We start from the raw sequence: 15323 nt of genomic DNA, 5'->3' as shown, positions 1-15323 counted from the left end.
GAAAGAAATAAAAGGCTGCCATATTAGAAAGGAATAAGTAAAATTATCTCTATTGGCAGATGACATCATCTTGTACATAAAAAGTCTCAACAATGCACAACAAAACCACTAAAATATGCAAGTTCACAAGGGTTGCAGAATTTAAGAGCGATATAAAAAAATCAATTGTTTTATAATTAGTAATTCATTTGCAATTAGTAATGAATCACATGAAATTTAAATTAAGAAAAAGGATCTACTTACATTAGCATCAAAAGAATAAATTCATAGGAATGAATTTAACAAAAGAAGCACAGACTTCCACCCTGGCAACTACAGAGAATCTGTTGAAATTAATGAAAACCTAAAAAAGTGAAAAGACATTCCACATCCATGGATGGGAATACTAAACATTAAGAAACCAATATTCTCAAAACTCACCCACACATTTGAAATAATTCCTATTAAAAATCCAACTGCCACCAGGCATGGTGATATACACCTATAATAACAGCAGCTCAGGAGGCTGAGGCAGGAGAATTTTGAGTTCAAAGCCAGCCTCAGCAACTTAGCGAGGTGAGGCAAGGTGATGCAACTCCCTGAGATCATGTCCCTAAATAAAATACAAAAAGGGCTGGGGATGTGGCTCAGGGGTTGAGTGCTCCTGGGTTCAATACCCCAGGAAAAAAAAAGAAAAAAAAAATTCCAACTCTTTCTTTTGCAAAATTGACAACTTAGTCCAAAAACTCTTCCAGAAATCCAAGTGATCCAGAAGAGTCTAAACAATCCTGCAAAAAGAGCAAATTTGATATTTCAAATTTACTACAAATGCTATCAAAATTGAGTCAGATTGTGGTAATGGGCATATTGATCCATAGAATAGAATTCAGAGTCTAGAAAAAAACCACTACTACTGTGTGGTCAAATGATTTTCAAAAAGGATTCCATGAAAATTCTAAGAGGATCAAAACCACAATGAGGACTGGGGTTGTAGCTCAGTGGTAGAGTGCTTGCCCAGCATGTCAGCACCACATAAAAATAAAAATGAATAAATAAAATGAAGATCCATTGGCAACTAAAAAATGTTAAAAAAAAAAAAAAAAACCACAATGAGACAACCATTGGGATGGTTAACAGAAAATAACAAAAATAATATATACACACACAGACAATACCAAGTGATGAGGAGAAACTGGAACCCTGCACATTGTTAATGGGAGTGTGCAATGAATGGTGCAGCTGTGATAGAAGACAGTCCCTCAAAAAATTAAATATATGATCCAGCAATCCTACTTGTGGATACATAATCAAATGAATTCAAAGCAGGGTGTTGAAGAGACACTGCACACACATTCATAGTAGCATTATTCACAATAGCTAAAAGGTAAAGGCAACGCAAATGTCCACTGATGGATGAATGGACAGACTAAATGCAGTATATAAATATGATGGAGACTTAAAAAGCAGAGGAATTCTAATACTCCATGCAACATTGATGACTCTTGAAAATATTATGGTAAATGAAAGAAGGCAGGCCAAAAAAGTCATATTTTGTATGATTTAATTTGTACAAAATGTTCAAATTAGGTAAATCCATGGAAATAAAAAGGAGAGTCATGACTGGGAGGAGCTGGGAAAGGGGAGAGGATGGAGAATGACTGATATTGGGCAAGGGGTGTCTTTTTGGGGTAATGAAAAGAAAATCTTTTTTTTCAGTACTGGGGATTCAGCCCAGGGGTAGTCTACCACTGAGCCATATACCCTGTCCCTTTTAATTTTTATTTGGAGACATAGTAATGCTAAATTGCTGAGGCTGGCTTCAAATCTGTAAAAATTCTGCAGCCTCCAGGTTGCTGAGATTACAAGTGTGTACCACTACACTGGGCTAAAACATTCAAAACTAGAGAATAGTGAGGGTTACACAACTTTGAGAATATACTAAAAATCTGAATTGTACACTTTGAAAGGGAGAGAATAATGGTATGTGAATTATATTTCAGTAAAGCTCTTATTAGGGAAAAAAGCAATACCACAAAAGGGAAACATACAATGAGCAAAAAAAGAGACCTCAAAATTAGAACAGGAGCCAGGGGAGGTGGCGCACACCTATAATCACAGCAACTCCAGAGGTTGAGGCAGGAGGATGGCAAGTTCAATTTTAAAAAATTTAAAGTGGGCTGGGGGTGCAGCTCAGTGGTAAAGCACCCCTGAATTCAGTCCCCAGTATGGGGTGGGGTCAGGGATTACCTGCATAGAGGGGTGGGGCAGAGGAACCTGTAGAGAAAGTGGAACTGAAGCCAGACCAGGATGACAAACAGCAACATCAGAATGATGACTGCCCAGGAGGCAGTGAGGACACAGGCTGAAACAGGAGGCTCAGGGAGATTAAACAAGTGGGCAGTGGGTACGTTAGCAGCAGTATGCACCAAGTGCACAGACAGCAGTGCAAATCAAGGTAAAGCAATTTTTAATTCCAGATGAAAAAAAGTTGTGAGAAAAAGGTGAAATCATTAATCACAATCCACCAAATATTACCAGTGAGCTACAATAATATGTAAATTTTATTCTAACTAAAATTAAAATGTGTCTACTTTCCATGGACAAGGAGATGGTGAACATTACAAGGAAAGAGAGCTGAAATTAACCCCCAGAGTGGTTAAACACACACACACACATTTTTTTTTTTTAAAGGTCAATTTTTTTTTAGTTGTAGATGGACACAATACCTTTATTGGTTTATCTATTTTTATGTGGCGATGAGGATTGAACCCAGTGCCTCACACATGCTAGGTGAGCACTCTACCACTGAGCCACAGTCCCAGTCCAAAAACATATATGTATTTCAATAGCAATATATATATATTAATAGGACACAAAGCAGTAACAAAAGCTCAGTAAAAATAGTTGGTAGTGTTTGCCTCTGAGAATAGAAAATGGCAGAGGGTGTAAGGTACTGCCTTTTTTAAAAGATGTATTTGTAAATCTAGTTGACATAAAAAAATGAAATTAAAAATGAGAGGGGATGTCCAGTGCAATTTCTCATCTGCTTCTGCCATGAGTCCTAACACTAAAGCTTTAGCAAGTTTAAAAAAAAAAAAGTTCCAATTTCCAAGCAATCATTAAGTAATATTAAGTTAGTAAAACTTTCAAGCAGGTTGAGAGAGAAACACAAAAGTGAATAGTAGGAGAGCTGTTCAAAAATGTAGGTTCAGGGCCTAGAGTTGTGGCTCAGAGGGAGAGCGCATGGCTAGCATGTGCAAGGCACTAGGTTCAATCATCAGTGCCACATAAAAAATAAAACAAAATAAAATAAAGGTATTGTGTCCATCTATAACTAAAAATATATTTTTTAAAAATGCAGGTTCAAAAGGTTAAGTGTCACAATGCACCAGACAACATGTATCTGCTCCTGAGAAGTAAATTATCCTTAGGTTTAAGTCACTGCTGTTTTAAGGGCTTGGTTCCCAATGACTGTCCCAAAAGAAATGTAACATCAGTGATCTGGCTTTTTTCCAAAGCTTCACAAACTAAAATATATCATACTGACTGAAATTACATTCTGGAAGGTCTTTGGGACGGAAGTAAATGTCATAGCATGCTGAAAAGCACATGACTTTGAAAGTCAGTCACGAAGAGTTACAGGTGATCTAAATCTTACTAAGTTTTCAGGAATGCCTTACAAAAGATCAGAAAACTGTATGATACCATACTCAGTTAAAATAATATACTTACTTTCTAAACATATCACATGCATGAATTGTGAAAATAATAGATGTAAAACAATATTAAAATGATTAAACATTCTACCAATTCAAGTTAACAGCTCAACTATTTGGTAATATCTGCATGGACTTTATCAGTTGAGAAGGACTCTCAAGTTCTAGAATTCAGAGTCAAGAGCCCACGTGGGTAGAGAGACACTCTAACAGGAAGATTTATTTCCTCAATATGATTTTAACTGCAGGATGACTCAATTTAAATAACTTAAACCCTATTTCCAAAACCCAAAACCCTATTTCCAGTTCCTGCAAAGTGAAGATGCTTTATGTTCAAGTTTCTTTTCCCAACTGATGAGCAAAAATGGACAATAAAAACTGCTGTTCAAATGAGATTACTACTCTTAATATTTATGTTATCTGGCTGATATAAAAACATGTTCACTATGTATTTCTTAGAGATACAATTAATCTTATTCTTCTCTGACAGTGAACAAAATCTTGAAGAGGACTTTTGTATTCTAGAACTAAATCCATATTCTGGAAAGCATTCAGCAAATTCTACAATCTTTTATTAGTCCTACAGAATCTTGCTAAATTTAATAACCCACCAAGCTCACAAAATAACAACAAAATCCATAACAAGGAAAGTGAAATCTAGAATATTCAAGACATCCAGTCAGCCAAATGGAGCCACATATAGCAGAGATTAGGTTTCCCAAGTAACAGCAGTATGGTACCTTAAAAGCTCCATTCCACTTGGGCACATCCTCAATGAATTAAGGTGGTAACCAGATCCCTGACACTCAGAGGGCTAGATCTTATGTAACTACCTTATAATAAATATAAAGAAACAAGAAGTTTTAGCTTCTTGCACTAGAGTACAGTTTCTGAATAACACCTTGGGTCTCTAGATGTTTGTGTCTGCCAGTTTTATAGCAATGAATGTTAAGTATGTGGTCCATTTCCCTAGGCCCACCTATTCCATTCTGGTGCTTTTATTATTTTTTGGGGGGTGGTGCTGGGTATTGAACCCAGGGCCCCACACATGCTAGGTAACTGCTCTGCCACTGAGCTACTCTCCCAGCTCCATATATATATATATATATATATATGCATATATATATATATAAATATACACATATACTTATATTTATTTATTTTTATACATATATATATATATATATATATATATTTTTTTTTTTTTTTTTGGTGAGGGTATGTTGGGGATTGAACCCCAAGCCTCCTCACTCTTACTAGGCAAGTACTCTACCTGTGAGCTACATTACCAGACCCCGGTCCACAATTTTTAGAAAGGAGTTTGAACACTATGAGAGAGTAGAAACCTTCATTCCTATTCAGAGGTCCAAGCCACTTTGCAGAAACTTTATCAATAATTAGAAAAGAGAAAGCTATGTCAAAGAACAAGTGAAACATGTGACTAGGAGGTTGGGGAAAGTAGCTTCAACCCCAGTTCTGGTATCAACACCTGTGGGGCATTACCTGAGTCACCCCAGAGTTAAGGGCCCCAGGACTACCCCAAATCTAAAGGCTCACTGGGAAAACTCAGGGAACTCAGCACAGTCACACATCTGAGATTTAATACAACAAAAGGACATATCACAAGCAGTAAGGAAAAGGTGCCTGGGGTAAAGACAAGAGGAGACCTGGCACAGCTTCCTCAGTCTCTCCTGGGGAGTCGCACAGGACATGGTTAATTCACCCAGTGCTGAGTCGTGACAACAGGAGTAAAAAGTCCACTGGGAAAGCTTTAGAGACTCAGCACTTAGGGTGCTTACTGCAGGCTGAGCACATAGACATGGTTAAGTACTCACTGAAACGCCAGACTCCCAAAAGGAAATCAGGTGTGCAACATAAACCAGTGTGTTGCAGTCTGAACACAGTGATCCTCTCTGATTTCACTTTGGGAATGGAGGAAACCTTCACCAAATCCATTTTTCTACACACCAGCCAGAAGTCAGACTTCTGCAGGTCTTGCTGAGGACAGCGGTCTCAGGCCTACTGTGTTAACTCTTCTCTGCCCTCGCTTCCCTAAGATCGCACGTGGCTTTTTCCCCTGACCCACTTGCTATCTTCCAGCTTATGCTACTCTGTAAGACAGAAACTCTGTAAGGTGGTAGATTCGTGGCTTGGGGCCTCAGGGAGCCACACAGCAACAAAAGACCACCCCAGAGAAAAGAATTTCACTGCTCAAGGCAGTTCTCCCAGTGACAATAGTGACCTTATCTTTAAATAGCCCTCTCCCTTAAGGCAAACCCTCCCAGTTCATCCACACCTTCCAACTTTCCCTAAGAGATCCTCAATGTTATGTCTTAAAGTTCCTCCCCTTAAATGTTCTCACCACATACATATTCAGAGATCACAAAGCTGAGGTTTTGTGAACACAGAAATAACACATTCGTCAAGTATATCTTACAAGAAATTCTTAGGACCAGAAGTGCTTCAGATGTTCATTGTTTTGGATTTGGAGATATCTGCATGGACTTTATCAGTTGAGAAGGACTCTCAAGTTTTAGAATTCAGAGCATTTCAGACTTTGGATTTTTAGACTAGGGATGTTCAACCTATAATTCTATCCTCACCTATTTTTTTGTTGTTGTTGTTGTTAAAAACATGAACAGTTTTAGTCCCATATAATTATCTTGCATACAGCACAAAACCCACATGTACCACATCTGCCTGATAGCCTTACAGATGACTCTTAGCACCAAGCATGGTGGTGCATACCTATAATTCCAGCAACTTGGGAAGCTGAGACAGGAGAATCACAAGTTTAGGCTAGCCTGGGCAACTCATGAAGACCCTGTCTCAAAAATAACGTAGCTCAATGGTACAAGCACCCCTGGGTTCAATCCCCAGTATCAAAAAATAAAATAGGTGATTCTTTTGTATACTATTTCAGCATTCCATCCCATATCTAGAAGCCTAGTACTCTGTAAACTCTTACATGAAACAGAGTAGAGAAAGTTAAAAGGAAAGCCAGAAGAATAGGATATGAATCCTGGCTACAACTCTTATTGGCCATGTAATCTTTCAAAAGTCACTTGGGGTTTTTGGGCCTCTGCTGTTCTTATAGACATAAGGATATTCTCAAACAAGCTGCTCCAAAACCGCAGTCCCATTCTGACCTCCCAGAAATCTCCCATTACTTTCTTCCTTAAAGGAATGGCATGGGGTAAAGGTTTAGAATTCATTTGGTGCTAACTTTCTCCATATATAATGGAGTTGAAATAATAGATATATGTTCTTCATATTACTTTATTCTTGTTGTAACAAAAAACTATTTGTGGATTCAAGTTATCTTGGGTATGACAAGACACTGGTTCCTTGTGTTAGCTTCCACACATTGACTAAATAGAAAGCTAACATTTTGAAGATATTTTCCAAAATTATCATGTTATTTCTAGCCACATACATTCTGGAAAGGCTTTTTTCATTCAAACAAATACATTCCAAGCACATACCATATTGTGTGCTATGTATACACAAGATGCAGAATCATAAAAACTGGAAGAGTACTGGATGTTAACACCATTCACTTTTAAAGGTGCTTCTAAAATCAGTATGTGGCATAGGAATGGGACAGATGTCTGAATGAGACAGTCTTATTTGAGAGTGTAGAACGGGAGGGGAACCTTATGTATAATCTTGCCAAGATCTTCAACCACAAATCCTCAAAATCATGTATTCTTTGAATAAAATCACCACACCAAAAACAGTACTGCAAACCAAGATGATACCTGAAAAAGAGTGAGGAAAGAGTAGAAAAAAAGGAAAAAAATCTGAACTCACCGGGACTGTGGCAATCCTTTTTTACTGAGATCTGCCCTCACACGTTCTCCTACATGTCTGTAAATTTCCACTAAGCTGTTTATTGCTGCATCTCGAACCTAGATGTAAAAGAAGAGATCTTATAGCTACTGTGTGTCATTCCCCAGAACTTCCTGCTGGGACACAACAGGTCACATACCACTGCAATTTATCAGCACAACTGTGAATACAATCCCTTACACTCATTGGAATAAAGTCTAGTTTGACAGTTTTCCTTTTATAGACATGATCCCAAAGTGTAGAAAATGTGCAGGTTCCCCACCCCCATATGTGTGTTAAAAGTCTACATCTGTAATTCTTTCCATTCTTCAGGATGATATCGGGAAAACACAATTTTCAGGTCATCTTTCCATGAATTATTTTTAAATGAAAAACATCATGCAAAAATAATCTGAATTTAAGTTGAGTAAATAAATACTTAATAATCAACAAAAATGGACAGTACAGGTTGCACAGATCCCATATTCAAGAACCCCAGAGTCCTAAAAAGGAGAAGGAGGAAAAGTCCCTAAGTTCTACATTTAACACAGGATGGATTAAATGTTATTCAACAGCATAAACAGTACAGTAGAAAAGAGGGTGTAATCACATCAGGGCATGTCGAAATATGCTGTATAGAAGAGAGGGCGCCTAAATCATGCTTGGAAAGACAGGATGTTGCCAGGTTCAGATAGAAGGAGAAAGGTCCCAGGTTCCAAACAAGATCCCACCTGTGCTAAGGCAGGAAAGCAGGGATGCACAGCATGTGCCTCAGGAAGGGCAAGTACTCCAGTCTGGCCAGAGAGAAATAGGAACCAAGAGAGCAGCACTAAATCAGGCTGGAGAGACAGGGGGGATCCTCCCCCCTCATCTACCAACTCCCTTGGAGAAATTTGAATGTGGACTATCACACTGTACAATATTAAATTTCTTAGTTATAAAAATTACATAGGATTGAATAAGAAAATATCCTGGCTATTGGATGATACACACTGAGGTTTTTTTGGTTTTTTTTTTTTTTTTTGGGGGGTGCTGGGGATTGAACCCAGGGCCTTGTGCTTGCAAGGCAAGCATTCTACTGCCTGAGCTATCATCCCAGCCCCCCACACGCTATAGAGGTTTATAGGGGTAAATATATTACATCTGCATGTTACTTTGAAGTAGTTTCGGAAAAAAAAATGTACGTGTGCAAATGCATGTATGTGTGTACAAATAAAAAGAGGTGGTGCTACGGGGAAGCAGTGTAATTAACTGGTAGGCAAAGATGGGGGAGAAACATGATTTTACATTTGGTCCCGAGCAATAAAATCAAAATACTGGAGTGAAAGAAATAAGAAAGAGAGAAATACAAATAATTTATGGTCTGGATACTGCAGGCTATCCTGTGACTTAATAGCATCCTATGACAGGTAACTTTATTCATAATTTCCCCACTTCTGGTGGAAAAGGAAAATCCTCAGTTATATCATCTTTTCTTAAAATGTGTTCTTTTTAGACACACATGACAGTAGCATGCATTTTGACATACAGACACATAGAGTTTAACTTATTCTAATTAGGATCCCATTCTTGTGGTTCTACATGATGTGGAGTTCACTCGTCATGTATTCATATATGAACATTAGAAAGTTATATCTGATTCATTCTACTGTTTTCCTATTTCCATTCCCCCTCCCTTCCCTTCATTCACCTTTGTCTAATCCAATGAACTTCTACTCTTCTATTCTTCCCCTTATTGTGTGTTAGCATCCACATATCGGATATAACATCCAGTCTTTGGTTTTTTGGGACTTATTTCACTTAGCATGACAGTCTTCAGTTCCATCTTTGGTTCCATCTATTTACCAGCAAATGCCATAATTCCATCCTTCTTTATGGTTCAATATTATTCCATTCTGTATATATACACATTTAGGCTATATTATCTTGTCCTCCAAAACCTTATTCTATGAACTGACTTGTGTCCATCAAAATCCAAATGTTGGAGCCCTAACACCCAATGTTATTGTTATATAAAAATAAGGCCTCTTAGGAGGTATTGAAGGTAATGAAGGAGGTCATAAAGATGAGGCCCTGAAATGAAAAGATGATTAACCTCATAAGAGACACATAAAGAAGAGGCCATACAACAACATGTATCCCATTTGTTTACAATAAAAAATAAATAAAAAAAAAAAGAAGAGGCCATACAAGCATAGAGAGAAGATGATCACCTGCAAGCCAGGAAGAGAGCCCTACCACACTGGCACCCTGGCCTCAGACTTCTAGTCTCCAGAACTGAGAGAAAATTAATGTCTGTTGGTTAAACCCCACCCAGTCTATGGTGTTTCATCATGGCTGTAGAAGTTGACTAACACAGATTATCAGTTTATTTTGTAAAAGAAACAATCTCTAATGCTAGGAAACATTTTCACATAGCAATAGGCAAACATTACAAAAGGAGTCAATGACACTGTGACTTGGCAACCAGAAGTAAGAGCACCATCTCTGTTTACTTTCTAGTGATACCATCTGCTCGTCACATTGGCTGGTCTCCTTAAACAGCAACCAGTTACTTACAAAGTATAGGCCATAAACAGTTAAGACACTCAGTGGAATTATTAGCTTTGAAGTCAATGTAGACGTAAAGACCTACATTGCCACTCAGAAGCTGCCTAACCTCAGAAACAATACTTGACTCTTAGTCTGTTTCCTCCTCTATTAATTGAGGGTTGTTTGAGGGATGAAAGAAATAATGGATTCACTCAACAAATATTTGAGTGCTTACTCCTACACAGGCCAGTGGTAAATGGTGAATGAATGGAGCAGGTTACATGTAGTAGTGACATGGCCCTGGTAGGGGACCCTGCTGGCAGCTAGAAGAGGGGAATGTAAAGGCTTGAGCACACAGGTTTTGATCACTCCACCATAGAATGATGTAGGCACAGCTTTGCCACACCTTGTACACTTTCAAGAAAAGTCAGAAAAATACATCTCCCTGCACATTCATCTAAAATCTCTAAGGGTAAAATTAAAACATTCTGCAAACACACACACAAATGCACATGTTCAGAACAAATCTGCAGGCTGCAATCAGATCTTAGGCCAGTTTTTGACCTACAATTTCTGTTTATAAAGGCACTTGACACAATGATGCTTATTCTCTACATCTTTTAAACCAACATTTTGTCCTCCACAATAATCAATCCTCAGGCTTATTAGAAAGCTAGAGGATCTAAACCACCCTTCATTGAAGAAGTAGAGATGAGCAGATTCTCTTTGGTCCTAAAAGGTGCAATACTCAATTGAGAAAGGAAGGTGAATGAGAGCAATTCAATAGAGAATGAAGGACAGCAAGGTTGTTCATGACTACACTGGTCTCCCACTGCATCCACCTGCTAACGTGTTAGGCTCACCACAGAAAGGAGCCCCCAACCTCAGGCTATTCAGACTGTGAAAGGGTGCCACATATGAAGCACTACCCACCAAGCACAAGTTGAACACTTTAGAGAATCTGGAGTTTCCCACGTATGCCATGTCATTCGTTCCTTCCTCAAAGGGCCCCGTTCCTAGGACACACAAGAGGGAGTGGAGGCTGGAAAGGTGAACCTGGGTGCCCTGCCCCAGGATGGAAGCAGAACTGCCATTTAAGTGCAAGCCTGCCTTCTCCCATAAGCACACTGCATTCCAACATGGGTGTCAACATTAGGGCTTTTTTTTTTCATTTATTTATTTATTTATTTATTTATTTGCGATGCTGGGGATTGAACCCAGGGCCTTGTGCTTGCAAGGCAGGCACTCTACCAACTGAGCTATCTCCCCAGCCCAACATTAGGGCTTTGTTTAAAGCAGAAAACTCAAAAGGGGGCTTCACCACAGCATGTAAGTTGCTGAGAATCTAAATCTCCCCCCAACCTCCAAACTCCTAGACATGAGCACAGCCCCAAAGTCAGATGCCTGGGCAAATGGGTACCACAGGATTGCACCAGCACACAGATGAGGCAGGGGCAGAGTAGCAGAGCAGCCCCATCAAACCCTTCACAGAGGCCTGCTTTTGCCCCACCTCTGCTCTAACTGGGAAAGCATTGGATCAACAGTATGAGATGTGTTGTTTTAGGCTTTAAAGGTGTGCACCACAGGCAGACAGAAGAGTAGGAAGGCCACTGGGAAGCAACACAGGCTGTGCTGCCTCAGGCCAGCCTAGGAGCCCTGGCCACAAACCCAAGGCTGTCAGGCAGAACAAGAGCTTTTCTTCCCTAGTGCAGGGACTTTCCACTGTGCAGGATGCCCCAGGCTGGCAGCTGCCTTTACTTCACCATTGTCCTGTCTTCCTCGTCCACATGCTGGTCTGTGATGCGATCCACACGTCCAGGAATGAAAGCCTGCTCTCCTTAGTGTATGGCTGTCACACGACCCTGGTCCCCTCCCTGTGACAGGCACAAGGCCTGGGGTATGACTCTCACAGTGAGATATGAGAGAAACTACAGGAAGGTTTATGGAGTAGGTTCTTCTGCTCTTGGAAAGGGAAAACTGGGGAAGAGTGAATGTGGCTGGCACTCAATGATCTGAAAGAATTACTCACTGCTGGGGGACAGAAGGTGACAATGTTATTAGGGTTAAGTTTTTAAAGGTAAATGTTCTTATCCTTTGGTGCACTTAGGAATTAAATAAGTGTTGTCTAGGATTTGCTTCAAAATAATCTAAATTTTGCTTCATAATAATGGGATGGGGAGGAGAAATAGGAAAGTAGCTGACGCTAGATGGCACTCTCACTACTTCTGTGCACATTTGAACCTTTCTACTTTTTTTCTTTTGCAGTGCGAGGGACAGAATCTGGTGCCTTGAACATACAAGGCAAGCACTCTACCACTAAGCCACACTCCCAACCCTGTTTCAACCTTTCAATGTAAAAAGTCGACAACAAACAAGGAGCTTGGGAGGTGATATCTCCCACCCACCAGGCTAGCCCTGCATGTGTTTGGCCTGGCTGCACCTGTTTTGTGCCCAGGAGGAGAGCTATAGAGGACAATGCCCATGGTGGAAACGGAGAGATGCTAAGTCTCTGAGAGTGACACTGGGCCCTTAAGGAGACTGAAACCTCCATCCTATGGGACTTCTCATTATGCATAGTAGTACATCTCTCCCTTGCTCTAGCAATTGCAGGCTGGGCTTTCAGTTACTTGCAGCCAAAACCATCCTAACACACACATTCCATGCATCTGTGGCCATGCTGGGAAGTCTTTTACAGGTTGAGTTCCCTGAGACACTCACCTACACTCAGGTATCTAAGAGAGACTTCACATCCTGCAAGGCAGGCATGACTTCATTTAAACACTAAATTCAGTCAGTGCTAGTGGCCACCTGAAGAGCTACAAGAGAATTTTGCTGGTCACTCATCAGAGAAATGAAGAACTAGAGGCTGACTACTATGTCAGGCGCCGAGTGCAGTGAGAGCACTAACAACACAAGTGTGCACTGGTCTGAGATTAGTGAAGAAGGAAAAATCATCCAGAGTTATGGGGTGGCCTAGAATTGTAAAGTGGAACAAGTCATAATCCTCATCCTCAAGGTCAGAGCCTAGGTGGAAAGACTGATGAAAAAATTAAAGTCGAGTTCAATGGAAGAGTGTGTACTTATCATGCACAAGTCTTGGGTTCGATCCCCAGCACCAAATACACTGATAAAATAAAATGATAAAAGTACATGCAACCTACGTAAAAACCCCAGAAGGAGCAATGATTAACTCGTAGTACGAGTGAAGCAAGATGGCAGGGTTTCTGGGAGCTGTGGTATGTGTAAGTATGTGCATGCAGATCTATGTCTAGAAAAAACATTACTAAGGCAGATGTGGACATATGGATTGTTTGCAGAGTGCTGTATCTGGGATTCCCAGGCTGAACATCCTGTCAAAGCTTCCCATAAGGTCGCAAACTGCATTTTATAGATGAGGGGTTGGGGGGATGAAAAAGCAGTAAGAATTTTCTTTGAACCAGAGACACAAAGGCTTGGAACTCAACCTATAAAACTTACTGTAGGTTACAAACTCCTGGCCAAAACCTGGCATTTTCTAGCACATAAAGAATAACCACTTAGGTCAAAAGTGGTAACATGAACTTTGGCTTCATGAAATATTTTAAACAATTTTTTTATTTCTCCTCTTAGAAAAAGAAATTATTTTCTTGGTTCTTCATTAAAAAAAAATTATACACTCTTTATTAGGATTATTTAGAGCAGCAAGAAACAATTCCATTTAAAGGTATTTCTTTTGTATTTAAGTTGTACTATGATTACCACTGAGAATTGGTCCAAGAGCATCTGGCTTCTGATAATAACACTGATTTTTGGTACACAAAAGGGTTCTGAATGTTTGGTATAAGAAAAGTATGCCTATGGAAATATCGCTAATACATTTTAAAACACCAATGCTTCTCCTATGACTTAAGTATTGAAAACACTATACATCTAAGAGTTTCTGAGAAACTCACTGGAAGGTAGCAGGTATATGATTTCTGCAAATGAAAATGGCCGTCAGATCATGAGAGACTCCCGAGTAACTTGGTCCTTCTAAAGGTCTTCTACTTGGCCCAATGGTCATGCCAGCAGGTAAGAACAGTCACCCTCCAAAGCACTTTCACAAAGAGTGAGGAGCAAGGCAATCATCACTGCCCTAAGAGGGAAAATGAGGTTCAAGATCCAAGTGCCCACTATCATCAACTGGCTATGAAGTGCAAAGGTAGGACCAAACCTGGTCCTGTGTTTTCCATCTAGGTTTTCCTGCACCACACTAGGCAGTTCAAGTTTTACATACACTCTGCCTTCGGGCATGGCATCTTTAAAATGCAATACTAAACTGCTCAAGATTTGATGCTACCTTAATCTCTTAAACAACTGTTTTTAGAATACATGATCATTCTGGTCACATGTAATTTAATCTGTGCTGCTTCTAAAATAAGGAAAACTTTGCTATAAAAGCCCTCACAAATTAACTCCTCCTCTAGATCTAAAGGAGAAAAACTGCATAAGGAGCAGCCCAACATAAGGCAGAACAATGTCTCCCATACCTCTGCAGAATCTTCAGGGAACTTCTCAGTAGTGATGGAGTCAGTGGTTGCTAACTGACACTTCCCCTATCAGAAAACTTCAGAAGAAAACCTGTGAAGAATACTACATTCTTGGGAGCTCGTCTGAATAGTTTTCAGTATAAGACTGTCACTGTCTTAAAAATTTAAATGTTAAGAACACTTCATTCTCAGGGTCTCTCAAAACCTACATGGAATCTGTGATCTTTCAGGCAAGGAATACTGAGTTTTCCCCCATGGTACACATCAGTGGAGGATGCTGCCATAATAATGTCTCCTCCATGTGCCTCTGGAGTTATTACAGAAACAACATCAAACTAGAAACCTCCCCCCACATCTGCAAAGTCTAGCTTCTTCTCCAACAAGGTGGGCCCACAGCAGGAGCTCATAGTAAGTGTGTGAGGAAAAAAAAAAGGAACAGAGGGGCAGAATAAGGGGACTACATGAACCATGCTGCGATGTGGTGCACAGTGACACCTGATGGCCCCAGCAACATCCACCCACCTCACTATGCCAGATTCTGAACAATGTCACACTGTCATCCTGGATCATATCAGTTATCTGTCTGGTCTGCCTTCACAGTTGAAGTAAACTCTGGATGTACACTCAGGCCCTGTGTTAACATTCATGTCACCTACCTGGCCAATGTAAGCATCTGAATTAAGGACAAAAGACCCCAACTAAAGAAGATGACTTTTCTGCTTGGCAAACAGGCACTATATGATAGGAGTGACATCCT

At 39.9% G+C, this 15323-nt stretch overlaps 1 protein-coding gene across 21 annotated transcripts in view; it reads right to left on the bottom strand.

Moving 5' to 3' along the window:
• Positions 1-15323, bottom strand: part of Clasp1 (cytoplasmic linker associated protein 1) — a 264420-nt gene that overhangs the window by 156165 nt on the left and 92932 nt on the right. For all 21 annotated transcript variants that reach the window (XM_047546119.1, XM_047546120.1, XM_047546121.1 and 18 more), the window contains exon 8: positions 7509-7606. In XM_047546119.1, coding sequence (XP_047402075.1) covers positions 7509-7606 — 98 coding nt within the window. The remainder of the gene's footprint in view (positions 1-7508; positions 7607-15323) is intronic.

Source organism: Sciurus carolinensis, chromosome 3 (genome assembly GCF_902686445.1).
Source record: "Sciurus carolinensis chromosome 3, mSciCar1.2, whole genome shotgun sequence".
NCBI classification, from domain to species: domain Eukaryota; kingdom Metazoa; phylum Chordata; class Mammalia; order Rodentia; family Sciuridae; genus Sciurus; species Sciurus carolinensis.
The sequence above is the reverse complement of the archived record's forward strand: the minus strand, read 5'-3'. Positions and strand labels throughout refer to the sequence as shown.